Source organism: Rhea pennata, chromosome 3 (genome assembly GCF_028389875.1).
Source record: "Rhea pennata isolate bPtePen1 chromosome 3, bPtePen1.pri, whole genome shotgun sequence".
Lineage (NCBI taxonomy): Eukaryota > Metazoa > Chordata > Aves > Rheiformes > Rheidae > Rhea > Rhea pennata.
The window spans coordinates 124,319,348-124,345,055 of NC_084665.1; the positions used below are offsets into that span (position 1 = coordinate 124,319,348).

At 44.0% G+C, this 25,708-nt stretch overlaps 2 protein-coding genes across 4 annotated transcripts in view; both read right to left on the reverse strand.

Annotated features, from left to right (window-relative positions):
* CDC5L (cell division cycle 5 like) overlaps nucleotides 1-2,671 on the reverse strand; it is a 37,215-nt gene extending 34,544 nt beyond the window's left edge. The window contains exon 1 of the mRNA XM_062571203.1: nucleotides 2,524-2,671. Within this exon, the coding sequence (XP_062427187.1) occupies nucleotides 2,524-2,568 (45 nt within the window). The 5' untranslated portion in view covers nucleotides 2,569-2,671. The remainder of the gene's footprint in view (nucleotides 1-2,523) is intronic.
* A 2,386-nt stretch (nucleotides 2,672-5,057) lies between these two features.
* On the reverse strand, nucleotides 5,058-12,305 carry LOC134138997 (zinc finger protein 493-like). Of its 3 annotated transcripts, none has more exons than XM_062573268.1 (4): nucleotides 12,219-12,305; nucleotides 10,318-10,947; nucleotides 8,676-9,365; nucleotides 5,058-5,327 (listed from the first exon to the last, which is right to left on the reverse strand). In XM_062573268.1, exons 1-4 carry the CDS (start codon nucleotides 12,259-12,261, stop codon nucleotides 5,266-5,268), a joined length of 1,425 nt encoding a protein of 474 aa, XP_062429252.1. In that variant the 5' UTR covers nucleotides 12,262-12,305; the 3' UTR covers nucleotides 5,058-5,265. The 3 variants fall into 3 exon arrangements, with proteins under 3 accessions (XP_062429252.1, XP_062429251.1, XP_062429250.1); XM_062573267.1 differs by having other exon boundaries at nucleotides 6,845-9,365; XM_062573266.1 differs by having other exon boundaries at nucleotides 5,058-9,365.
* Nucleotides 12,306-25,708: the final 13,403 nt, after the last annotated feature.

Below are 25,708 nucleotides of genomic sequence, written 5' to 3' on the forward strand. Positions count from 1 at the left end.
TGCATAGAGATATGATCAAAAGCAAAAAACTGTAATTATTGTCTTGTCAACCCATTCATCCATTCTTCTCTCCCCTTCTGCAGAGAAAGGAGTTCTTTATTTCTGGTTTCCTTACTAGTCAGAAAATGGTATTTTAAATACTTCACAGCTGTTCTTTATAGCCTTGTTGATTACAGATGTTCTTCTAAATCCAATAAGGATTTGTAGTTATGTTTAGAATCTGTTCAGCTGCACAATGCATATGCAAGTCACCAATGATAGACACTCTGTCTAGCACAGAAAGCTCCCACAGCACACAGCAGCTTTAACTGTAAATTGATGCACTTTGGCTTCTCCTGCTACAGTAAATAGTTCATATAATTTATATGAAAAACCCCAAAATATATTATCAAAACTTCTATAAATCCTCTCTTGGTTTCTAAATTCTACTAGCTGTCATATGGCATGTGGTGGCCATACTGATGATCCTAGCAGACTGATTTGCAAGTAATCAGTTATTTTTAATGACCATCAACTAGTTCTACTTTCTGTACTTTTAATATTTTACATTTATATTACATTAATCATAAAGATATTAGCAAACGCAAGAGCTTTCTCTATCACCTCTGACATACAAAAACAAGTGAAACAATGATTCATTTAACCCACTGCTGTTTCTCTAACAAGCTGCCAAAATTAGTCAGCTATGGAAGACAATAACAGCAGGGCAAGCACACAGTGGTACTTCCAATCCTACATTGACCTGCAATTCAACAGCCTACTGATGCAGAGCTGGTATATACCACAGGTATTTAAGAGAACATAGGAGATGGACAGGCTGGAGAATTGGACAGAGAGGAACCTCCTGAGGTTCAACAAGGGCAAGTCCTGCACCTAGGGAAAAATAACCCTAGGCACAAGTACAAGCTGAGGGTTGACCTGCTGGAGAGCAGCTCTGCAGAGAAGGACCTGGGAGTGCTGGTGGATGACAAGTTGACCATGAGCCAGCAATGTGCCCTTGTGACCAAGAAAGCCAGAGGTATCCTGGGGTGCATTAGGAAGAGTGTTGCCAGCAGGTGGAGGGAGGTGATCCTGCCCCTATACTCAGCCCTGGGGAGGCCTCATCTCGAGTCCTGTGTCCAGTTCTGGGCTCTCCAGGACAAGAGAGACATGGAGCTACCGGAGAGAGTCCAGTGTAGGGCTACGAAGATCATCAGAGGGCTGGAGCACCTGCCCTCTGAGGAACGGCTGCGAGAGCTGGGCCTCTTCAGCCTGGGGAGAGCAGACTGAGGGGGGATCTCATCAATGTGTACAAGTACCTGAAGCGAGGGTGTCAAGGGGACAGTGAGAAACTCTTTTCAGTTGTCCCCTGTGACAGGACAAGAGGCAATGGGCAGAAATTGAAGCACAGGAAGTTCTCCCTGGACGTGAGGGGGAATTTCTTCCCTGGGAGAGTGACGGAGCACTGGACCAGGTTGCCCAGAGAGGTTGTGGAGTCTCCTTCTGTGGAGATCTTCAAGGCCCACCTGGATGCAAACCTGTCTAACATGTTCTAGGTGATCCTGCTTGAGCAGGGGTGGGTTGGACTAAATGATCTCCAGAGGTCCCTTCCAACCTCACCGATTATGTGATTCTATGATTTATCTTCCATTACTTTTTCCCATTGTTTTTGAACTATGTAAATGTTTAGTGTCTACAGTATACAGTGGCAGAGTTCTACAGTTTGCAGCCTTCAAACCTCTTTTGGTTTGAACACAATACCTAGTGAAATTAATTTGAAATCTCTATTTCTTGCATTATTCTTTTTCACTATTATTTATCGTTCTGAAAAAATGTGAGGGCAAAAACAGGACAGACGCCATCTTTTCTTTTTCTTTAGACACAGGGAAACATTTGTGCATTCAAACTCTGGCCTACACAGATTCCTTTGTCCAAAACACTCCTGGTCGCAGATGAAGAGCTCACACCTATCTTCAGCATTTCTGCATTACGAAAGGTCTTCAAATGGAACAAACTCCTGGTCTTTCATATCAGAAGGGAGTCAGAACTTTGTCTGTACAGCGTAAGACAGGTTCCAGCCTAGAAAAACAACACCTCTGTGCACAACGAGGTGCAGGCAGATCCGCAGAAAAGCTGGAGCTGCAACGAGGGTGATTTCTGCATGCCAGGGCCTACACACGGCCAAGCTTCCTCCCATCCCTGACGTGTAGCAGCCCCACCAGGACAAACAATATGGATTCGACTGTGTCGACGAGGCCAGGGGAGGAGGATGGGGGTCCAGTGTGCAGAGGAAGGAAGCCCACCAGAGCCGCGGTACCTAACCCTTTACTCCCCCGCTACGGAGAATTAAGGAAGATGCCAGACTCCAACCCCCCCACCACTGTAAAGGACCCTACTACGGAAGCCCCTCCGCGCATGCGCAACACGGCCACGCCAACAGCGCATGCGCACCCGCACAGGTGACCCTCCCTCCCCCCCCCCCCCAAGCAATCGCTGAGGAGGCCCCAGCCCGGGGGAGAGGGATTAGAGCGAATCGGCTCCTACCTCGGTGTTCCGCCACACACCGCCTTTAATCATAATCCGCGGCATCTTGGTGGCGAAAGGGCACGAAATCCGGCAAAGGAAGAAGGGGTGAAAGCAGGGAAACGCCGCTCGTCACAGCGCCGCCGGCCTAGATCCCGCGCAGGCGCTGTCCGCGGAAGGGCGCGCACTCTGCGCAGGCGCAAAGGGAAGGCGGTAACGGCAGCCCGAGGGGCAGGGGGCGGCTTCGCTCGCGCACGCGCAGAGGCGGGGACGCGGGCTCGGGGGCGGGGCCACGGGGGCGGGGCCGGGGGCGGGGCCACGGGGGCGGGGCCCGGGGCGGACTGATTGTTTATTACGCTCTGACAGATTCCTAAACCAACAAAAATGGGGAAAGAGGGCGATAGGGCAGCGGAAGAAAGTAGGATTTCACCAGTGTTACTTTCACAGTGTGTTTTGCTAAATTAATTTGAAAAATACTCATAAATCCGCCTTTACACAATGCAGCCCAAGTGAAAATTGGAACAGGAACATCCAGATTTCATATATCCCCTTTGTTATCGTTATTTATTGGACTTTTATGTATTGTCATCTTAACTGCTCCAGATCTTCTATTAAATAAATAATAATAATAAAAAAACTTAAGCTGAAGTTCTCCCACTGGGTACTAATGCACCAAGTTCCCAGTGCATTTGCCAACCTAAATTACTTGTTATCATTTTCTAATCTACTGTTCCTGCAGCTGTTTCTGCTGTTAAAAAGTGGCAGCTGGGCTTGCAGGCATCTGGTACGCTCGGCCGTGTGTAGGCCCTGGCATGCAGACATCGCCCTCGTAGCAGCTCCAGCTTTTCAGCCCTGGGCTTACAGATGCAGGACTACATCTCTAAACCACGCAGAAATCAAGCCAAGCTCCAGAAAAGAATCACGCTATCTCCTTTTGATGCCCCTATCATATGCATGATCTGGGTCCAAGAAGCAATTTTGTCAGCTGGGTCTAGATCTCATTAGGCTGAAAGGCTGGAGAGCCCTTAGCAAGTTAGCCTGAAGTTATGGGAACAAAATGAGCTCTTTATTTTAACTGCGCCAACCCCTGGCTGAGTCCTTAAAGAAAAGCAGCAGCTGAGCAACAACCTTCCTTCGCCCTTCCTCCTCACATTTCTCTCTGCCTAAGATAGTACAAGCCTTCTTTAACACTATTCTCAATTTATAAAAATTAAACATATGCCTTTAAAGCGGGATAGTGAAAGTTGAGATTTTTTTACGGAAAAAAAGAAAAAAAACATCATCCTTACTAGAAAGTTTGGGGAGAGTTGATGAATGCACTATTTTGTCTCTGTGTCCATGTATCAAAAAGGCATCTTGTATGTGAGATGACAGAAATATAAATTATTTGGTCTACAAAGACTCCTCCAGATAATATTTTTCTTTTAAAAGCACATCCTTCTGTATTTTCTTCTCTCAGTTCACCACAATTTCATAAGCCCAAGTGAAAGCTTTGGTAATAAAATTCACCAGTTTTTGCTGTCCTAGGTGCACTAAACTGAGATTGAGGAAAACAGTATGAGACATTTTTACTTTTCAAGTTAAAAAAAAAAAATACCCTGTCATATTTCCTTCCATGTGCTATAGATAAAACTGGTTATCAATACTGCAGCATGGTCTAACTCACCTATATTCATTTACTTCAGCCTAAGTTTAATTATTCTTTTAGAAGACACATAGCAGGTATAATGATCTCTATATATTTGCTCAAGGAGTCTGTCATTAATGTGATTTGCTATTGCATTTTACTGTTTTGTTCTAATTCAGGAGGTGTTAATAAAGAAAACCAAGCAAAAGTTTTGGCTCAAGTAGAAGACTTCATAGTATGATTTAGGAAAGATTTTGCTTCTTTTTAAAATTCTGCAAGGACAAAAGTACTACACCTTTAATTAGCAAAAAATAAAAATCAGAAATAGCCAATGTCCTTATTTTAACATGGATATGCATTTAGGTTTAAATCTCTCCTTGGCAGACTGAGAACCATTTCTAATTCCATGAAGGACTGTGCATTTGCATTAGGAAGGAATTAAGAACAGAGGGGAACAACATGAGTCTTTAGGTGTCTGCCTCTAATAATAATAATAAATAGTGGGATTTTTTTTGTTTTTACAAAGTTACCAAGCTCCATCTGAGAATGTCTTCTGTTCTCCTTACTTGCTACTAAAAGAAACTTCCAGATTTTACATTTTTGCTCTATTTCCCATCTGATTTAATTCACAGTATATTCACCCCTTACACTGAGCTCCCCTCTTCTCCATTATTTAAAACATACTTATAAACAGATAATTATGCTCTATCAGATTTAGTTTTCATAGTTTAATCTGATATACAGGCTTTCAGCTCCTGTCATTTTCATCTCTTTTCATCTGTTCTTCTTAGTTTTCTTTAAATATGCGATCAGAATTGTACAGATATCCACACAAAAGAGTTATCCATGCCTGTATAATAGTGCTATTTCCTGGAAATGCTTTGCCTCATACACATTAAGACAATATACATTTTTTCACAGCTGTATCTAGTTCTTAGCGCAGTCATTTTAAAATCTGAATCTTTATTCTTTCATTTTGAAATGATGACTTCCCAGCTTATAGTCAAAACATCTGTAACATCATTAAGGTTCATGGTCACTGACATATAACTGCCTGATTCCACTGAAACCAAGAACGAGATTATTTAAATTTCTTTGTTGATCTGGCCTTAAATGCATGCATCTGTTGATAAGTTTCAGTCTACTCTTCTGGAAAGTTGCTTTTCAACATTGCCAAAGAGCCTCTGCAAGGTATCATCTATATAAACGAAGAAAAGCATGAATTTCAGAACAGTAACAGAACAGTAATATTTCATGTTAACATTCTCTAAATTAAGCTACAAGCTTACTCTAAGGTTTCATGGACTGAACTATAACATTAAAGGACAATTAACATCAATCCCTTGCCATTTTTTTCCTCCACACAAGAAGACAACACTGCTGTTATAAATACCATTGAACATATAGGTAATGTTTTCCATACTGTTTCCATCAGAGTGTAACTCAAAACAAGCTTGACTACAAAATAGAGGAAAAATCCATCTCTCATTCTTCACCATACTGTATTTCTATTATATAACAACTAGTTTGGTATATGTCATTATATATATCATTTCAGAGGCTCTTCATTTCATTTAAGTAAAGCTCTTAAATTAACAAAATAAGTTTTACAGTTCAAGGTATTTCTGAAGTTTCCAATGTAATCCAGGTAGTATTTGCAATGTGTAAGGAAGTGGCTGAATTAATGGAGATATTCTCAAAACAGACACTATGATTTTTTTTTCCCCTCTAAAGAGCACAGTTACTACATTTACCAGCCTGAGAAAAGATAAGGCATTTCATACTAGATTAATATTAGGCATCCCTATAAAATTCATGAAGATGGATTTGAGGTTTCTCAGTATTTTAGAAGATCTGATTAATGGGCAACATTACCATTTTGTCAGTCTACTCAAAGAATTATCAAGGGCAATTACAGAGAAGAGTGTCTAATAACCTTTATATTAATATACATATATATACATAGACTTTCATATCCCAGTGATTACACACATCTTTGTTTCTACAATATTGTGAAATACCTTCTAATTTGTTCTCTTGCAGTTTTTGCACGAGAGCCCTGCAGGAGGGAATGGAACTTTCAGCAGAAGGGAGGTGGCAGTAAGCCTCCAACCATATTGTCATTTTTAATCCAAAAGTTACTACTTTGCAATATAATTGGCGCTCCTCTCCCTTTAAACATTCTTTCAGCTAAACAAGAGTCCAGTTTAGCTAACAAAAAAAAAGCCAAAAAGATAAAAAGGTGACACTGAATAAGATGACCCTTTTATGAGCATGTTTCAACTGATGAGCATAGGGCAAATCATAGCTCTGACCTCAGAGAACAGAAAAACTGCTCAAGTACGAAAGTGCGCCTCTAGGAACTTTTTTAGCACAACCTTTGCTGGAACAGAAGCTCTCAAAAGAGCCAGGAGCAAGACAATCTTGATTTCATTCTCTGGACCAAAACATCCACTACCAGCCATCATTCTGGGGACAGGGGATAATGCAAAACAATGAATAAATTCAAAACATGCAAAGCTCTCCAGAATTGAGACCCAGCCTGCAAAAATCCATGTTTATGTCCCAGCTCTTAAATGTTGCCGTTTATGCTTTTCCAGAAGCTTTTTGGTAGGAAATGTGACACTGCACTTTTTACACTTGTACATTTTTTTATCCTTATGCGTTTTTACATGTTTTTGCATTGCATATCTATCTATTGTAGAGAAGGCACACCTTTGGCAGTGCAGTTTTAGATGAGTTAGCAGGTGGCGCTTCAGATGGCTAGATGTGCGGAAAGAAATAGTACACTGACTACACTTGAATGGCTTCTCCCCTGTATGAATTCTCAAGTGCTGCTTAAAGTTTCCATGGTGGACTGTGGTATAGCCACACTCTTCACACGTGTATGTTTTGACAGATAGTGCCTTTTGTTCATACAGGTTACCAATGGATGAGATTTCCTTATCAGAGTGTGAAGCCAGATGTCGTTTCAAGGATAGCCATTTGTCTGTTGAATAGTCACAGTTCCTGCATTTGAGACGCTCCGCATTAAAATGCACCATCCTGTGTCGTTTCAGGTGACTGGAAGTACGGAAGTTCTTTTGACAGACATTGCAGCTGTAAGGTTTCTCACCTGTGTGAGTTCTTACGTGTAGCTTAAGGTTGCTTAGAATGTAAGTTGTGTACTCACACTCCGCACACTGATAGAACTGTGGCTGACTTTGTGCTGCCAAATCACTTTCTTTGCTCCTCTGGACTCCTGTCTGTTCTCCACATGCTTCCAAACAAAGCAAGGAATGGACACTGCTTAAACCTTCTGAGGAACCAAAGTCTCTTTCAGGACACACACCTACGTGCCTTTCATGATGCAATTCAAGATCCTCTAAATGACTATCTACACAGAGGCAATGGCCAAACTCATATTGATTCTTTACATGAAGACAGCTATGTCTCTGCAAATGGCTTGAAGTTCTAGATGTCTTACTGCATTCTTTACACTCAAATGGTCTTTCATGTCTATGTATTCTTAGGTGCAGCTTAAGGTCACTACAAGCAGCAGTAGCATAATCACACTGTTTACACTTGTACATTTTGAATGAAGACAAATTGGAAGGCCATGTATCCTTAAAGTTTTCTACAAATTTATGGTATGTATCATCCTCATTATCATCTCTAACTTGTGCATGAGTGGCCTTAGGGCTGAAAAGAGGTTCCTCTTTGCAAATCATAGTGTCTGCTGCATATAACTCTGCAAGAACTTCTGATCCATTCTCTGTAGCAGGCAAACTGTTGCTTCCATAGCTGTTTTCAGGGAATTTCTCTCCAGAGCACATTTTCTTATTGTCCATGTCATCTGCCTGCATAAAGTCTAATTCTGAAACCAGCATTTTACACATACCTCTAGTTGGATGACCATTGTCTTTCTCAGAAATAGAGAGAGAAACGCAGTCCCGGGAATCACTGTCACCTTCATGTATTTTGCTTTCATGATATTCAGTACCCTGATCCATATAACCATTAGTCTGTTCATGAAATTTCTTGTGAAAGTTGAGATGTCCCCTACTATAAAACACTATGTTACACTCATCACATGCGTAAGTCTTTAAAGGTCTTCGGGTTCTCTTTCTTGCACTTACAAATTCAATGAGTTGCTGCCCTTTGCATTTTTCCTTGCCAGCATGTAATCTTCTGTGTCTCCTTAATCCACTGGTGCTTGTGAATGCTGACTGGCAGAACTCACAGGTATATGGCTTAGCTCCTGCATGGATATAACTATGCCTTACCATGCTTGCAAAATACAATGAAAAAAAGGTGCAGAACCTGCACTTATACAGCTTATACCCAGCATGCCAGTACATGTGATTTAACATATAGGATAAGCTAATGCAGGAATAATCACACTGAGGACACTGGTATGGTGGTCTCTCTTTATGCCCCTTCATGTGATGGATAAAAATCCTAGGACTTGATGAAGCAAAGAAACAAATTTTACAGGAAAAAATAACAGGAACACCCAGAGGGGTAAAGTCCCTTTCAATTTTGATGAAAAACTTCTTGTACTTACTTTCCCTTTTCTTGATTTCAGATTTTCTTTCTTCAGTTCTTCTATGCCTTCTTTTTCTAGCATTCATTTTATTTCTTCTTGCCTTTTGCAACCTGGTAATTTTCTTATGAAGCTTAAGGTGATGTTTAAGATTGGCAGAAAAGAAGAAGGCTCTTTTACAAAAGCAGCATTTATATTTCTTTTTATCTTTATGAGCTGAGTAAACATGCTTCCTTAGAAGTGCAGTACATTTATATACAGAACTACAAAACCTGCATTTCAAATTTAACTTTTCATGCTTATTTATAGAACAAGATCCCTTAGAAAGAGGTTTTATGCTCACACTGCTACTTAGCCATGAAAAACCTTCTTGCTGGCCTTGTAATTCTTTTGGGCTTGCAAGAGGAGAAATTAGATTTTGTTGCTGATCTGTTTTCTTAGAAAATGGAGTTAACAACTGATAAATATGCTCTCCAGAAGCATTTGATTCAGCACAAAGAGAAGCATTCATCTCCACTGTCCCTATATCTTTTAGCAATTCTTCCGAATTAGGAGAAAATCCATTAATAATTGGAGCAGAACTACTAAAGGTAAGCTTCAGTTCTTCTCTCAAGTCATACTCCAAAAGAGAATTCTGAGTTTCATCTTCAGATTTGCTGCTCTTTCTTGTTCTGTTAACTTCATTATTTCTATGTTTTGAAGAATCAGTATCTAGAAAAGAAAGCAAAGCACATGAATGAAATTTCATGTTAACCAGTGTTCATGACTGATTTGTAGTACTACTCTCAAATTGTCTACTATGTACTTATTTGCTCTTCATTCTTTTTACTTATTTAGTATTTTCCTACTTCAATTTCTTTTCCTCTGGTCACTTTGTTCCTCTACACCCCACTTACCCATCCTTTAAATAGTATTTTAGAAAAAGAAATCCTAATTAGAAGCTTCTTTCTATCTATTTCCTTCTTTTGCATAGAGGTCTGAATTTCCATATCTCTTAAAGCTTTCAAGAAACAGTTTTATGCCAGAATTCCTATCAGGGCATTGTTGATGAACTTTGCAATCTGAAGAACGGAGCCTCAGCAATTAGCTTAGTTATCTCAGCAAACTGAGCACTGTACTTTTATCTTCTGTCTGTTAAAAGAGAAAGCGCTCTTGGTACTCTTCTACTCTACCCCACCCTTTCCGAAGGGCTTTGCCTGCTACAAGGAACGATGGAGTCAAAATACAAATTATGTTTCTCCCAGTCTCTGCTTATGCTGAGTGCAACTTTTCTCTCCCTAGTATTTCTACCTGTGGGAGAAAAACCTTTACCCCAAGATTTTTTGTTTTCAGATGCTCCTCCCTAATGAAAAGCAGCCCTTTTTCATGCTGCACTAGACAGGAATAACGCCAATTTTTTTGAAGTTTTACTATTTTTTCCATAGGAGTCTGTGAATGAACTAACACACTCCAGCCAGTATTCACTTTCTGCTGCATCTGATCTTAGTCTAGGTTGGAATGCTTATGCTAACATAAACGTTTTTGGCATCCTTTCTATAAACTTTCCTAGCTACTTCAAACTTGAAATCTGCGTGATTTCTTCAACCTTTGCACTGGTATTATTAGCAAGTTACCACACTGGTATTATTAGCAAGTTACCACACTGGTATTATTAGCAAGTTACCATCTGTTTCAACAGCTGTCTCCATCTTTGTGTGGATTTCTAGTTGTTTCTCTTGACAGTCATCAGAAAGAATGCTTGCAGTATTGGAAATTCCATCTTTGTTTTTGGATGTTGCTGCTAATGTCAGCTCTGTATTGATGGTCTCATCTCTGCCCTCACTGCCAGCAGAGAAGACAAGAGGAATCTTCTGAAAACTGTCATCATCACCACCACATTCCTGGCTGTCACTGGTTTCATTTATCTCTGCAGGGTCCATTCTGCAAGTTGATGTAGGCAATACATAATTTTGATTGTATTTATCCTTGCTTAGACCACACTTATCACCTAAAGAAAAGAATGCTGATGTTGATTTGTCACACACACTTTGCGCAACCCGTTTTTCTTCGAAGTATTTTATATGCTCATCCTTATTTGAAAGAGTCTTTTCTTCCCAACTCTGTAAACTATTGTTTTCATTTGAAGGTATCAGATTGCTTTTTAAAAAACTATTATCTAAGTTAGCCTCCTGCTTGTCCTTTTCCTTCAGCCCAGGAAACAATGTTGCCTGCTCTTCACTTTCATCTTGGAGAAAATCATCATCATTCAGCACAAAGATAGTGATTGGGAGAACAATTTCAAAAACATCTGACCCTAAGAACAGAAAAAGAGAGTATTAATATTGCCTGGAAAACACCAAACACAACCGATTTTCTTAAGCCTACAGGTTAATAAAGAGCACACTATCCCACAGCTACAAGATACAGCACCTGCATTTCTTCAACTTTTCCACATACACCTAACAACTGGTATATATCATTGCTGTCTGCAGTTATGCCATACTGCAACACTCATCAGGCACAGAAGGAAACATGGTATCATTTACATGCACCCTAGAAGTGCCTAGCATTCATTTATCTACAGAAGCTGTATAGATGCTGCAGAGCTCACTCTTTTATGTTTCAATTCTCAGCTAATACAGATGAAAAGATAATAGAGAGGAGAGGCAACAAAACGCAGAAAGTGAGGAAAAAGGTTAAGTCATCAAAGCATCAAGGAACAGAAATTTGGTCTTCAAATCCCAGCACTATCTTCACGAGGCTCCACTATCGTAAGCCATCAAACTTCTTACTGCCATACTGAAAAAGGATCTGGAAAGACAAAACAAACTCCAAGACACAGACAAAAAGAAATATCTGACCTGTAGATGTTAACTAGGGGAAAAAATAAAGTTCCCCCTCCCCCTTCTTTGTAAAACCCCCTTTAATGGCAGCTCTGCATATCTCCCCTCAGTGGATGCAACTAGGTTCATTTCCTTGCACGTTTTATTACTACTATTTGGAGCATGGTAAAAGGAACACAGAAATTCAGATTACTCGTTTCATCCACCTGCTCTGACTGCCCAGGCCTGAGGACCTGCTCTTCCACACAACACCACATACGCCTGTCGTACTGCACAAATACATCGCTGATTTTCCTTTTGCAGTAAATTTACTTTCCCGCAAGCTGAGCGAGAACCTCTGCAGCTGCCTCCCAAGCTCCTGAAGGACGCGGCCTGCAGGATTTACGTTTAAGCACGGACACTGTAATTCAATCAATATCGACCTGGTGCAGCACTCCCCCCCCCCTCCCCCGCCACCCACTGATGGCGCGTTCAGGTGACATCACGCAGGTGCCCTGTCGCAAAAACCAAGCAAAACCACACCAAACGCTGCGGCCGATGCCCACCCCCACTGACGCCGGGGGGGGGGGGGCGTGCGCATGCGCAACGCCAACGCTCGCGTGTCAGGAAGGGCGCTCCCCTCCCCCGCCGGGCCCTCGCGCCTCTCAGCCAACTCCCCCCCCCGGCCCGGCCCGGCCCGGCCCGGCCCGGTTCGGTTCTATTCGGGCTCCGCTGGGTTGTTATCAAAGAAGCGGGCACCTACCGCCATCGCCCGCCAGCTCCGGCCCCTCCGCCTCCACCGACATCCCCCGCTCGGGCCCGCGCACTGCCGCCCCGCGCTGTTACGAAACCGCGCAGGACGCCCCAGTGGAGCGGCACTGCGCATGCGCAGCAGCGCGGCGGGGAGGGCGGGGGCAGGTGCGCGCGTGCGCACTGGGGACGGAGGCGGCCGCCGGCGCCGCTTGTGGCGCCATTTGGGGCGAGGGGAGGGGGAGGGCGGAGCTCTGGGTGGCATCTGTCTTTTTCCGGCAACTTTCACTTAAACTCAGACAAATGCCACTTCCTCCGAGAAGAGGAGTGTGCTTCCCTTGTTTTTTTTCACTATTGTGCTAATAAATTAAATGCTGCACAAGAGCAAACGGAAGGTGGGACAGGTTTTGCGCCTACTGGCCTGGAAGTTGTCCTTCTTGGGGTAAAATCACAACAGTGTTCATCAGCCATTGCCTAGTTTTCTCACACACCAGGTTGCAGACAGCACATTCACTTCTGTTTTTAAATAACCATGCACGGGTCTGTTTTTACATAACCATACACGGGTCTGTCAGACCTACCTCTCAGTTGGGGCCTGCACTCGAGCTGACAGTGACTTCCAGAGAGCCCCCAAGAAAAGGAAATGTTCATGCAAAGCATCCTTATTCTTGGTCCCTTGAGAGTAAAATCTTTAAAAGGGTGAGCGAGATGTCTCTTCTTACGATATTTAATATATACAGGTGCAGAGGAGTATTTGAACATACTTTGCCTACTGATCTGATCTACCTCAAAAACAGGCTGGCTGCGTGGCCGGGCCTTGTTTGCCCTTTTGGTGGGGTTCAGTAATAGCCCTCAGAGGTTGCAGATAACCTTGCAAGGGAGTTTATTCCCACAGAAACCTGGATTATCTTCAATATCTGAGTTGTTCCATGGGCAATGTGGGAAGGGGGCAGGTTTCTCCTGTGTTTTGGTTATCAGTGTTCCCGTGGTGACAAGGTGACACCACCCTGGCCTCTAAAAAAAGAGACCCAGGTCAGGGACATAATCCAAACTTCAGTCATGGTTAACTTTCTCCTTTAGTGTCCACAGCATCCCCTACTCCTTTTCCTTTATAAAACAACAAATTCACCTAGATAAATGCCTGATTTAGGTGTTTAACTACAGCCTCATCTCCAGGAGTTTAATGGGGCTTTACTTATGTTTCCGTAGGAATTTGTGTGTGTACTGACACAAACCCCTTTTCTATGGGAGTTCCCATGATGCTTTGTCACTTATTTAGCCAATTTACTGACTCCGCACAAACGTTATCATCACTTAGAGGAATTAATAGATTGACTCTTGCATAGCTGTAGTGTTAGCAATCCATTCTATTTTTCTACTCACCCCTTCCTTTGAGGTCAACATGCTAGGTGGAAAGTCCATTGTATTCCCTTTGAAGCACACTGAGTTTTCACTTCTTTATATTTTAAATAGGATCCATTATTCAAACACTTTTCTCTGGGCAAGGGAAAAGTAGCAGAGCACTGGTGTAAACCAGCACAGTCGCTAGACCAGTAGCATCTCGGGTTGGGTGCACAGTCCCTACACTCATAAATTATTTCTACCCCCAGAGGGATGTATTTCGACCTTTCAGGTGTTCTCTTTTAAGGGACCAATACAATCTACTTTCCAAGTTTCCCAGAGTAGTTAATTTTTCCCTGAGATTGGCAAGCTGTTGTCATTTTGGCTTGTACTGAACAGTTGTCTGACAAAAATGGAATGAGTCTACAACTGTTTGGTGAGCACTTCTGTCTCAGGCCATCCTCTTCTTGCAACCTGGTGAAGTAAATCTGAACTCAGTGAGCTCTGGCCATTCATGTAACCACTTCCTTGGCCATTCTACCTCCAAATTTATTGTGAATTTATTCTAGTCAAATGGTCAATCATCTGATTTCACTTTACCTCAGGGTTTTTAGGTTTTTGGTGGACAGAGGCATGGCCTATGGATATATTCTTCAGCTGAGCTATATCCTAACTCTCTCCAGTGTTGTATTTCCCCATACATCTCTACCATTTTCTTGCCATATTTTCTTTCACCCAGTTCTCCACCCCCTGTGTGGCATCGGCCCATACAGCATTGGAGTCACTAGAGATGCCAGGGTCTCCTTGCTCCAGGGCCATCTCCAAAGGGGGCCAAGCCATCCACTGCCTCTGCGAAACCTTTTCTGCTTCACTGGAGCAGCAGCTCTGCCTCTTCCTTGTTTCACCACTTGGCGCTCCTCTCTGAGACCTGCACTTTTGCTCTTGTTCTGCTGTCCCAGGGCATGCATCAGGTATCAGAAAGGAGGGCAGAGGGACTACTCAATAGAGCTAATCCCAGTTTGTTCTGCCCTCTCTGATAATATGTTTCCTTCATTTGTCCCATCACTTGTTAGCCACTGATGTATGTAGAAAGCCCATCACTGCACAGTAGTCTTTTGTACTACCCCTAAGGGTTAAGGGCTTTTGAGTTACATTGGTTTTTAAATGAAAATCAGCACATATAACTTGATTTCCTTTTTCTTTTTTTGAGTGAATGGCTCGGTAGTTAATGGCTTGTGTAGCTAATAGTACTTTTTCCAAGGCAATGTAGTTTTGTTGAGAGCTTTGCCAGGATTTAGGACTAAAGGTAATGGAGTAATTCTTTTTACTTTTGCACATCCTGTTGCCATAATCCCTATTGAAAACTCTTATCCTCTATACCTATACGTACTGTAAATGTGAGGTGGGTGGGTCACACAGATGAGAAAGCAAACCTTTCTTTTTTTAAAGCATTTATTTCTTCATAATGTTTTGGTTCCAAGATTCATATTGAGTTTTTCTTCAGCAAATCATACATAGATCTTGCTAGAATCCAGGCAAGTGTGACTTCCAAACCCCCAAATTTTCTAATCAAGCTCTCAAGTCTTTTGATCAGAATATGTGAGAATGTTTGGTATTACTGCTCTTATATATTCTGGCAGTTTTCCGTCTTCTTATCCATGAAGTGCCTAAGAATGTAATCTCTTGACTTCATCCTTGCCATTTGTGTTGTGAATGATACTATTTAATTTTGGTAAATGTTAGACAAGAGTATAAGAAAGGTTGAACAGGTTTTGCACTTGCTGTCCTAGAAATTGTTCTTTTTAGAATAAAAATACAACAGTGCCTAGTATTCCCACACAACAAGCTAAAGACAGCATATTCACTTCTCTTTTTACAGGGTCATACACAGGTATATCTGCCCTACCTCTTCTGGTGGAAGAGTGTGACATGTCAAACTGACAGCTTCAGGAGAGCCCCCCAAGAAAAAATATTTGTGGAGTTCTAGCTTATTCTTGGTCCTTTGGAAGTGAAATCTTACAAAGGATGAACAAGACATCCATTTTTACAATATTTTTTTGCAGAGTGCCCAAAGGTGGGACAGGCTATTTAAACATAGGATTCTTTTGCCTGCTGGATCTGTCTCTCTCAAAAACAGGCTGACTGCAGCATTGAGATGCATCCTCATGTTTACTCTTTTGAAAGGACTTGGACATGTCTCGCAGTTGATGACTGCCAGGTGTCTCAGGTCACAGAGGAGTTTATTCTGGCAGGAACCTTGTGGGTTGCGGTTTCCGCCTCAGAATCCTTCTTAGTGTGCAGAAGCTGTTCATGAGCAGTGCTTCAAAGCAGTGCTGGAAGGACAGCTGTGGCTGTGAATACCACCTGTCCATCGTGCTGCTGCCATTCTTACATTACTCAGTGAAGAGGCAGAAGCACGTCTTAGATATTGTCTCTTGAGACTGCTGTGCCTCCCTTTGGGCTGCTCCATCTCGAAGGTGGGGGTGCTGCATTCAGCTCCTGGCTCTGGGCTCTTGCAGGCAGAACCGTTGTGCTGAGGATCCCCTGGGTGTCCTGTGGGGTAAAGATCCTGTTTGTAGTTTTTACTGACCATCTGAAGATAGAAGGGGACTCTCCCTATGGAACCACATACCTTGGGCAGGTGCACCCTTAGTACCTGTGTATTAATGGTGAAGTTACAGAAGCACAAGCACCACCAATGACAATGTTTTGGGAGACTGCATTTCTAGGCCATAGCTAGCAGCAAGGTGAAGAGCAGAGGTGTGGAGATGTTTACCATCTAGAACAATTGTTGTCTTGTGAGTGTTGTCCTTTGGATTTGCTGGGAGAGTTTCAGCAGAAAAACACTGCAACAATGAATTAAACCCTTTGCACCTGTCTGCATTTCCACAGATGTCTTCTGATATCCAATTAAAGCATTGGAGCCAGAAGCCCAAATCTGTGACAATCATCAGTCTTCATACCTGTGGAACTGTGTGTGTGCTCTGGTGACTCTTTGGCTGAGGAACTGAAGGGCAAGGCAATATCGTCCCCAAATATTGCTGTCCTGTTCTGTATCAGGAACTCCACCAGTGCTGTCACCTGCCCACAGAAAACCATTGTTTTCAGCCTGAAAGCCTGAAAGTGTGTTGAGCATCCTTTTCTGCTCTTGATGGACGTTTCTGTACTGACAGCTGTAGCTCTATAGCTCAGCCGGATGTGGTGTGACACAGTTTTGCTGAGCTTTTGCAAGGGTAATGAGATCTGTGGGGATGGCTTTGAGCTGCCCTGAAGCAGGTAGCTGGAGGGGAATTCAACAGACCTTGTCATTCCTCTCCTGCATTGCCAGCAGGAGCATGTTGTCCATGCTAGGGCTCAGCATGTTTGGCCCCATGCATATGGCAAGGTTGCTAGCATCCATCCTGCTGGTCTCCTCATTTTTGTTGATGTGGTGGAGCACAGGGAGCAAGTGCAGGAGCAGGAGGTTTGCTCTCAGCAGGTTGTCAGCCACCCTAAGGGAATACAAACAAAATGTAACATTAATGCAGAATGCAGGAGCTGCTTCTTGTCATTAGAGCAAGTTTCATTTAAACTCACAAGTAATCATGCTTCGTGTTTTGTAGAGCAATCTTAAACATCTTGAGGAAATGTTATTGCTAGAAAAGTGTTTTTCTGTGCCACTTTCCCTCAAAACCAACACAGGAGCAATAGCAAGCTGACAGAAATGACAGTTCTTTACATGGGACTCCCAATTGCTGGAGAAGTCTCTGGCCTCTCTCAGCCCCTCCAGAATGGTGGTGATGATTACAAAACTCACTGTTCCAGTTCATCAATTTTTTCCTGCTAGCTTGGCTTCTGCAATGCTAGTATCCACTTGTCATAGAGGCTGTCTGAGAGGAGTTTGGAGGGGATATTTCAGAGGAAGTCCAGCAAGGCGAAGGAACTTGGATGAGGCTCTGGACACTGCTAATGAGCAGAGAAGGAGCATCCCCATGACTTGGGCTCACTCAGAGGCAGGTTGCTTTGAGCTACCTGCTCTCAAAGGTGCTTCTGAGTACTGAGAGCGCAGTGGGCTGCGCAAGTACGTGCCAAGTGCACTGGTGCTGGTGCAGGAGCAGGACCCAGCTCATGTCTGAGTCTTTGGTCCAGGCCTCCATTCCGGTAGTCCTCACTGAGGAGGGTGCTGAGAAGTAGGTGGAGGAAGTGAGTTTCCCATGGGCATACAGGGAATCAAGGGCAGAACTAGGGCAACTGGAAATCTAATTGAGAAGAAAAATGCCAAACTATTCTCAGCCTGAACCACTGAGTTTGGCTTCAGTATGGTTTTAGCTTTGAGTGCCGCTGAGGTCAAACTGGGCACTCAAGTAGGCCTATACAGATGTGGACCATGTGCTCTGAGAACTTACAATCAAAGGAATTCACCTTCAGCACCACTTCCAAGAGGTGCGTAGGTTTGGCGTCCAGATCAGCATTCTCGCCCTGGTTCAGGACCTCCTTCAGCTCCTTGCAGGCCTTCTCATTGGCCACTTTTCAGAAGATCCCCTCAGTGTCAGGTCCTTTCACATACAATATATCCAAGAGATCCTGCAGGAAGAAGCAGACAATTTTTGACTTTGGGATGCACTCTGCTTTCTTTGGTTAGAATCTTGTCTCCTAACCCACCCTCTTTTTTGCCTGGTGAACTCTGCTGAATGTGCAGCAGAGATTTCTTGAAAGAGAAAGAAGCCTCTGAGCAGGAAAAGCCAGAAGTAAGATGCCTCTGTTCCCAGGCTTGCTTACCTGGACTGGCTAGGGCAGGGTACCATCCTCCCTGCAGACAACTACCAGAGGCTGGCCAGAGAGAGCGAACTTGGGGCCAATGTTGAGGTGCCCCAGGGAGTCCCTATTGGCAGAGGTTCCTCTCTGAGCAAATTGGCCATGATATCTCCTTCCTTTTTTCCTTCACTCTATCGGCTTCAAGGAAAAACTCAATGTAGAAAATCTGGGGGAGAAAGCTCCGGTGCCTTTTGTCTGTGTGCAGCGTCCTATAATGCAGGGTTCCCTCCAGCTCGTCCGGAGGCACAGAGGTTTTACTTGGTGAGAGGAAACAAGCAACATGTGAGAGGCCAGCTACTCAGTTTCTTTTTCAGACTCACCAGCCGAGTGGCCAAGTCCCTCTTCCATGTTGGAAGGCTCTAAGCGAGGGTATTTCTTGGTGTCCATTTCTCTGCAAGAAATGGATTATGGTTACAGAGCTGCCCCTCAGCAGCTGAGGCCATGAAGGAGTTCCTCAGCAACACAGGGATCTGTGAGAGGCTCCTGGGAAAAGCAGAAGTCATCAAAAGCCTGTGAAGGAGAGGTTGGAGGGGTGGGCCAACACTGCCCCTCTGTCCCACAGGGACTCTGGCAAGGGCACCTGCTACAGCTAGTCCCCCTGAAACATACTGTTGCCCGCAGCCCCCCGCATGGTTGGAGGCTGCTGCTTTGATCCCCAGGATGTGCGCTGCAGCAGAGGTCTGCACATGGCCATGGAGGACAGTCTGCCCTGCTGTGCTCTCCCCAGCACAAGGCATTTCCTCCCTTTGCACGCCCTAGAGAGCTGCCCCATGGTGTTGAGAAACTCTGCGTGCACAGGTAGCCCAGGCAGGAGAGAGGGAGCCCCTGCTCACCTCTACTGCAATCAGCGTCTCCACAGTTGCAGCTGTCAGTGACACCTCCTAAGAGAGAGAGCAAAGAGGCGCCACGAGAAATTCATCCGAGGGTGGGTTTTGGGAAGCTGAACTGCTGTTGAGACACAGTGGGGAGCATGAAGATGCTTATGGGACCGTAGAAACCAACACCCTTGGTGAGGAGCCACAGGGAGGGCAGTCAGGTGACGCTGGCTTCCCGGGCTCCTGGGCTCTGCTTGTGCACAGGGAAGGGTGTGTGAAGAGCTCTGTCACCCCCAGCCCTCACTGCTCGCTCTGCTGCCAGCCAGCCCCGTGCTGCTGAGGGACCCCAATGTCCGAGAACCTACAGCAGCTGTGGCTGAGAGCACTGCTCTGCAGTGCGCTGGGTCCTGCTGTCTCCAGGCTTCATCCTCATGGGAACAGACAGCAGTGGCTTGGGGTCCCTGTCCCTGCCAGCCTGTCCCATGGTGCTGAGGCTGGGTAGATGGCTGCGGTATGGCCATTTCCTGCACCAGGCGGCACCAGGTGCTGGCCTGGCCTGTGTAAGGCTGGAAGTGTGTCCCTGAGCTGAGCAGTGCCTTGCTGGCACTGTATACCTGGGGTATACACTGATGGTTGTGGCTAGGTCGCTGTGGGGCGACATTGTGATGCACCAGCCGGGCTGAAAAGGGGAAAAATTTCCCAAAATGGGGAAGGAAAGCTAGTGACAAAGGACTTGGGGAAGGATGAGCTACTCAGTGCCTTCTTTGCCTCAGTCTTTCCTGGCAGGACTGGCCTTCAGCAATCCCAGGGTGGAGGAGAAAGCAAATTTCACTGTTGTTTTTAAAGAGGGCAAGATGGATTATCCAGGCAACTACAGGCCTGTCAGCCTCATTGTGATTCCTGGGAAGGTGATGGAACAGGTAGTCCTGAAAACCACTGTGGACCCTGAAGTTGTCAGCATGGATCTGTGAAAAGGAGATCATGCTTGGCCAAGCTGAGAGCTGTCAGGGCCCTGAATGCACCCTGAGCAGCCTCCCTTGGGGTTCCACCCACACCCTCTGTCCGTGGACCTGAGAGCCCCCTCTCAGCCCAGGCCTGGGTCTTCAGTCCCTGCCTGAGGAATTCTGTAGAGCACTGGTTTCCAGCTCAACTACAGCCATGCCTGTTCCCAGCTTCATTGACCTAGACCATGGGCTGGCTTCCTTGCTTGATTTCAGAGCTATCTCGTCACTGGGGACATTCCCAATGGTCACTGGACTGTGTCTGACTCTGGTTATCCTCTCCACATCTGATCCAGAACTTGCACTGGAGACTTAATTCTGGCTTGACCTTGGACCTGCCTTATGACCACACACTTGCCTGATGCTCTGGATGTGAGTTTGAACCTGGCAAGCATCTCCTGACGTGCTCTGTCTGTCAGGGGCTGTGGGACAGGTCCCTGGCTGGTGAGGCCCCTGCCCTGCCAGGAGTTGAGCGTCAGGCCTGGCCAGGCTCTGTTTCCCATCTTGTGTGGGCTCTCTGCACCCTGCTGTGGCACAGGGATATTGGCACTCTGGACCCTGTGGTGTCCCAGCCCTCCTTGCTGTATCAGAGCTTATCCCCTTGCAGCGCCACCGACCACACAGGCTGCCCTTCCAGTTCGACCTAGTCCCATCCCTGCCTTCTGCCTGGCGTTACTAGCACTGGCTGTACCTTCTCCTCAGCAGCCCTGGACCCGCATCCTCCCACAAGTGCAGATCTCCTGCCTTAAGCCCCCTAAATCCTCCCTTTGATGTTTTGCCCAAGGTTTCCACTGGCTGGCACTGGAGTGGGCACCAGCTCGCTTGAAAAGGCAGCTGAACCATCAGCCCTGTCTATACATGAGGTTCCCTGGAAGGTGAGTGAGCTGGGCAGGATAATCACAGCATAAATGTCTGTGACCTGATCCTCCCTGACCTAGCAGGTCCCAGCACTGGGAGGGAGCATGAGCTGCTGGCCAGGCCTGGGAGCCCCCTGGGAGTCTGCCACAGAGCTGCTGCCTGCCCCTGAGGGATGAATGGGGCACAATTCCCTCTTCCTTCCCCTATAACAAAAGTGTAAGAGCCTAATTACAGGCCTTAACTTCAATGTCTTGCTTCCTGACAAAGTGCAACTTTACCCAGGTTTTTTTGTATCAGCATGCAGGTGTTGCGTAAGTAGGTCACTGCAGTATTGCTTTGTGTTATATCGAGATAAAAGTGTAACATGTTAAACATACACAATGTATGGTTTGCATTAGGTTTGATCAAAACTTGCATGGATATTGGATAAAGGGAAGCACAAGCTGTTGCTGGCTTTGAGATGTAACCCATCGTATATGGCAAACATTTTTGTTTTATACATACAAAAATGCCATGGCTGGGAAGCTAAAAAAAGAGAGAGAAACATGGAACTATCAAAATCTAAATACTTGCCTGCTTCTTCCCTCAAAGGTGTAATTTTGTCTACTGTAGTTTTGCTGCCTTCAGTGAATGCTAGCCAGGAACACACCAGGCAGAGTGCTTTTCCTGAATATTCAGGTATGCTGACAGCCTTTAGAATCCCTTGCCTTTAAAAAAAAAAATGTGGCTTTTCCTCCATGCATGGTTACAGGCCCCTTTCTATAGAATATGACATGGAAGCCCAGTGAGAATGAATGACAGAAATATCCATCTTTCTATGCAAATATAGCTAGAAATGTTAGTTCGGTTTTAACTGTACAATGCTAATAGCATAGTTACATTTTCCGAAAGAAGGAGGTAAACCTCTAGGCAGGAGTATCGCCAAAGGCCTCCTAACTGAGAGGTATTAAAGAGGCAAAGATGAAAGGAATAGTGGCAAAAAAAGAAGTAATAGAAAGGTCTTATCCTGTCAGAACCGACTAAATCTCCACAAGAGGGCTCTGTGGCCACAGGTTTGCTCCATGGCAGTGCTGGCAAAGGCTCAGCAGTGAAAGCACCTTAAAATATAGGAGAGATCATGAGTAACCTTGCCCATTTTCAGCTGGTCCAAAGCATCTCTTGTAGGAAGGGAGGCTGATGAGATCTTAGTGTCAAGTACAAATTAGGGTGGAAAAATACATCATCTTGGTTGTAATTGTCAGAGCTAATGAAAAAAGCAACACCCCACACATCTGTTGTTTCCTTTCATAGGTGACTTTCAAAATGCACAAAATCCAATCATTAAGAGGACAGTAAACTACAAGAAAGCTGTTTTTGTGTGTGTGTGTGACTGATGTCTGGATTCTCACACTGATGCATATCCTGATACCCCACGGTGATTTGTACATCTCTACCATTTGCTAAATCACTTTTTCCTGAGCTAATTCCAGACTTCTATTTTAAAAGCCTGAGGGTTAACAGCTGAAAAGGTCCTCACAGCTCAGACTACTGCTGCTACTTTTAACCAGAGGCTGCATCTGAGGAAATACAGAAAACAAAAAGAACTTAATTGGTGGTGTTTTTGTTGTTCATGTATTCTCATTGGTGGGAGATTAGTATCTTTTTCTACTCTTTCTTTTTTAAAGTGTAAACTAATGATGATGTAATATACACTGTGTTAAGGCTGGAGTGCTCCTGTAAAGTCAGATACATACCAATTTTCCATATTGGCCTTACATTTTTATTACAAGGCAAAATAAGCCAGGTGTCTGTTTGGGGCTCATGTGACAGTCAGAGCTTTAGTTGTGCAGTATTGAAGACCAAACTACAGCCCAGTCATTCTGGGAGCAGTGGGACAAGTGAATTCTGATTTGCCATAGAGCTATGCCTCAAGCTTGAGCATCAGGGTAGATTTTCTGATGTCCGAGAAGGGCAGAGCTCATGCTGTGACCTTTCTAAAGTGCAGACATTAACTGTGGCTCTTTCAGCTCCCCCACTACCTACTTTTAAACAATCTTATTTTTGAATAATGCCTCCCCTCCAGAAAAGATTGGTCAATGACTGAAACTGGAGAGAGAGAACAAATAGAGACATCTAAATGCAAACTCAGGGAATCATCTTCATCCTCCAGCCTTATTTCCTCAGGGGAAAAAAAAAAAAGAAAAAGGAAACTTCTGCAGATTTTTAGTGACTAAAATGTGTGGGCTACATATAGGTGACAGAAAACACTGAACTTAATTATTCCATTCCTTGCATGAGGTAGGAAGGGAAGTTGCAGCCAAATAGACAACTGATCTGCATTTAGGCCCTCTCCTGCAACAACTCAGCTGATCATGATACACCAAGCTCTGCTGGAATGAATGTAGCTAGGACTGAACAGATCCTTTGAATACAGGCCACTTATTCAAAAGGGTTTGGCTGGTGTTGGTGGGAAGAGGATCCGAGTTGCTTATGTCAATAGACTCCCCCTTGTGATCTGCTAACATGCAGTACTTGTGAGCTTGGGGGTCCATATTCTTCAAAAATCTAGTAATAACTCCAAATCTCCGTCTGCACAAACTTTACAAAGCTATTAATGAGTAACCTGGGTATTTCTGCTATTTTTCTTAAAGCAATAGGCTATAACTTTCAGCCCAGCCCCCTTTGCTGCTGTAATCCAACAAATAAAGTGATAATGCAGAGGTGGTTCAGGAATAAATTTGGCCTCTGGCAAGTGAGCCTGGGTAATAGTGGCGCTGCCTTCACAAGCTCATTGCACAATATGATGTTCTGCAAATTAAATTTGCAGCTGAGTGACAGAAATCTGATTGGAGCAATGCTCAGGCCCACACTCCAGCATGAAAAATATTAGAGAATTTGTAGAAGGTATCTTGGAAGGAATGTCTGAGATTCCTGCAGGTCTGCCTTCTAACTGTGTGACAATCAAATCTGAGAAAAAGAGGGCATCTTCTGCTGAATTATTGACTAGAGGAGGAGTCACCACTTATTAGGAATAGCCAAAGGCCTTTATTTATGAGCTTCAATTGTGATTATCCACGCATGTGTATGTCTTGGGCAATGCATGTTCCTTTGATTTCCTAGACGGCAGTGACACAAACACAAAAATGCATATGAGACATTACAGTTTTGAAAATCATAACTTTGACAAAAAACTTCCCAGCAACCTGTAGCTTTCTGTCTGGAAGACAGAAGTCAAACACTGATTTGTACTGAAGCATTGTCTGCACTGATTAACAGCCATACATGTGCCTTGTATTTGTGGAAGATAACACATTTTGAAAAACAGTACAGAAAAGGTTATCTCCTAAGAGAAATCAAAGTATCACCAATGAAATGTATTTCTTCAAAGGGTGGATTTATAGTGTCTATGGTGCCCAGATTTATCTTACTTAACATCAGGTATTTATCCAAAATGCCTAATTTGAGAATGTAGTCACCCTTGGATACTTCTAGAGCATTTTTTTAAAATCTTTGTGAGTCTAGTGCTATACATTGCAAGGACCTGTAACAGTAATTTATCAAGTTCTTATATCATTATGCTAGAATTTGCCAGCCAGGGCTCTGCATCTCCAGTTGGATCGTTTTAGATTTCTGTAATTTGAAGGAAGCTGAAAACCATTGCTGCATAGTGAAAGCAGATATGAGATACCTTGCTAGAGATTAGACTGATTCAGAGTCATCTTTCCGGAGTGTTTCTATTAGTTACTGAAAAAAAAATAAGGAAATTACAGTCCCAGTGTGTGAACTTTGTCTAGAAGAATAAAATGAGGTAGGATACATGAGACCGCCTAAATTCCTATCTGTCTGCATAATATTTTGCCTTGTGGAGCATAGTCTGATTACAGCCTGTAAGTGCTGCTTCTGTGTAAATATTTTTGCAGCAGTTGCACGTGCCACTTATTATTTTATGCTCCTGATTCCACATCTGTAAGTGGTTGTGTGTCATTGCCACTCACACAGATATCTGGAAAATCTACCGTTTTTAAATGCTGGCAGCTGGCAGCTACAAGCCCTTTCTAAGGTATTACCATGTACTATTTAAACCCTTATGACCAATATAGTCAGCTGTAGGTATTTCTGGATTTTCAGCTGACCATAGGCATCTACTGCTCCTAGTAATTTCAGCTAAACCTTTTGGGGTCCAGCATATAATGAAAAATCAAGCTATAAATATCTCACCTGATGAAAATTCTGAGACTTTCCCTCCAAAAATAATGTCACTTTTTAGGCCAGGGAGAATCAGAGGATTGTTGTTCCTAGCAAAATAACAGAAGAGCAGTTATGATATGACAATTAGAGCATGAAAAAGAGGAAACTGAGTACAAATACAGCTGGAAGAGCATAAAAAGAATCTGGATGAGTTGAGAATGAAATAATTAATCTCTCAACTAAGGTAACCTGAAGCACAGAAAGGTCCATCTGAACATAACGAAAGAGGTTTCCCAGAGAGATTATGGAGTCTCAGTCTTTGGAGTGACTCAGAAGCAATCTAGATGGGGTCCTGGGCGTTCTCTGTTACCCTACTTGAGCAGCAGACTTGGATTAGATGATCCATAGAGGACTCTTCAAATCACAACTATTCTGTGATTCTGTGAACATCTGCTGCTTGCTGGACATGGCTTGGGGCAGGGCTCCTTGGCCTGGGTCCAAGCATGGCCAGTATGGTGGGGGACTGA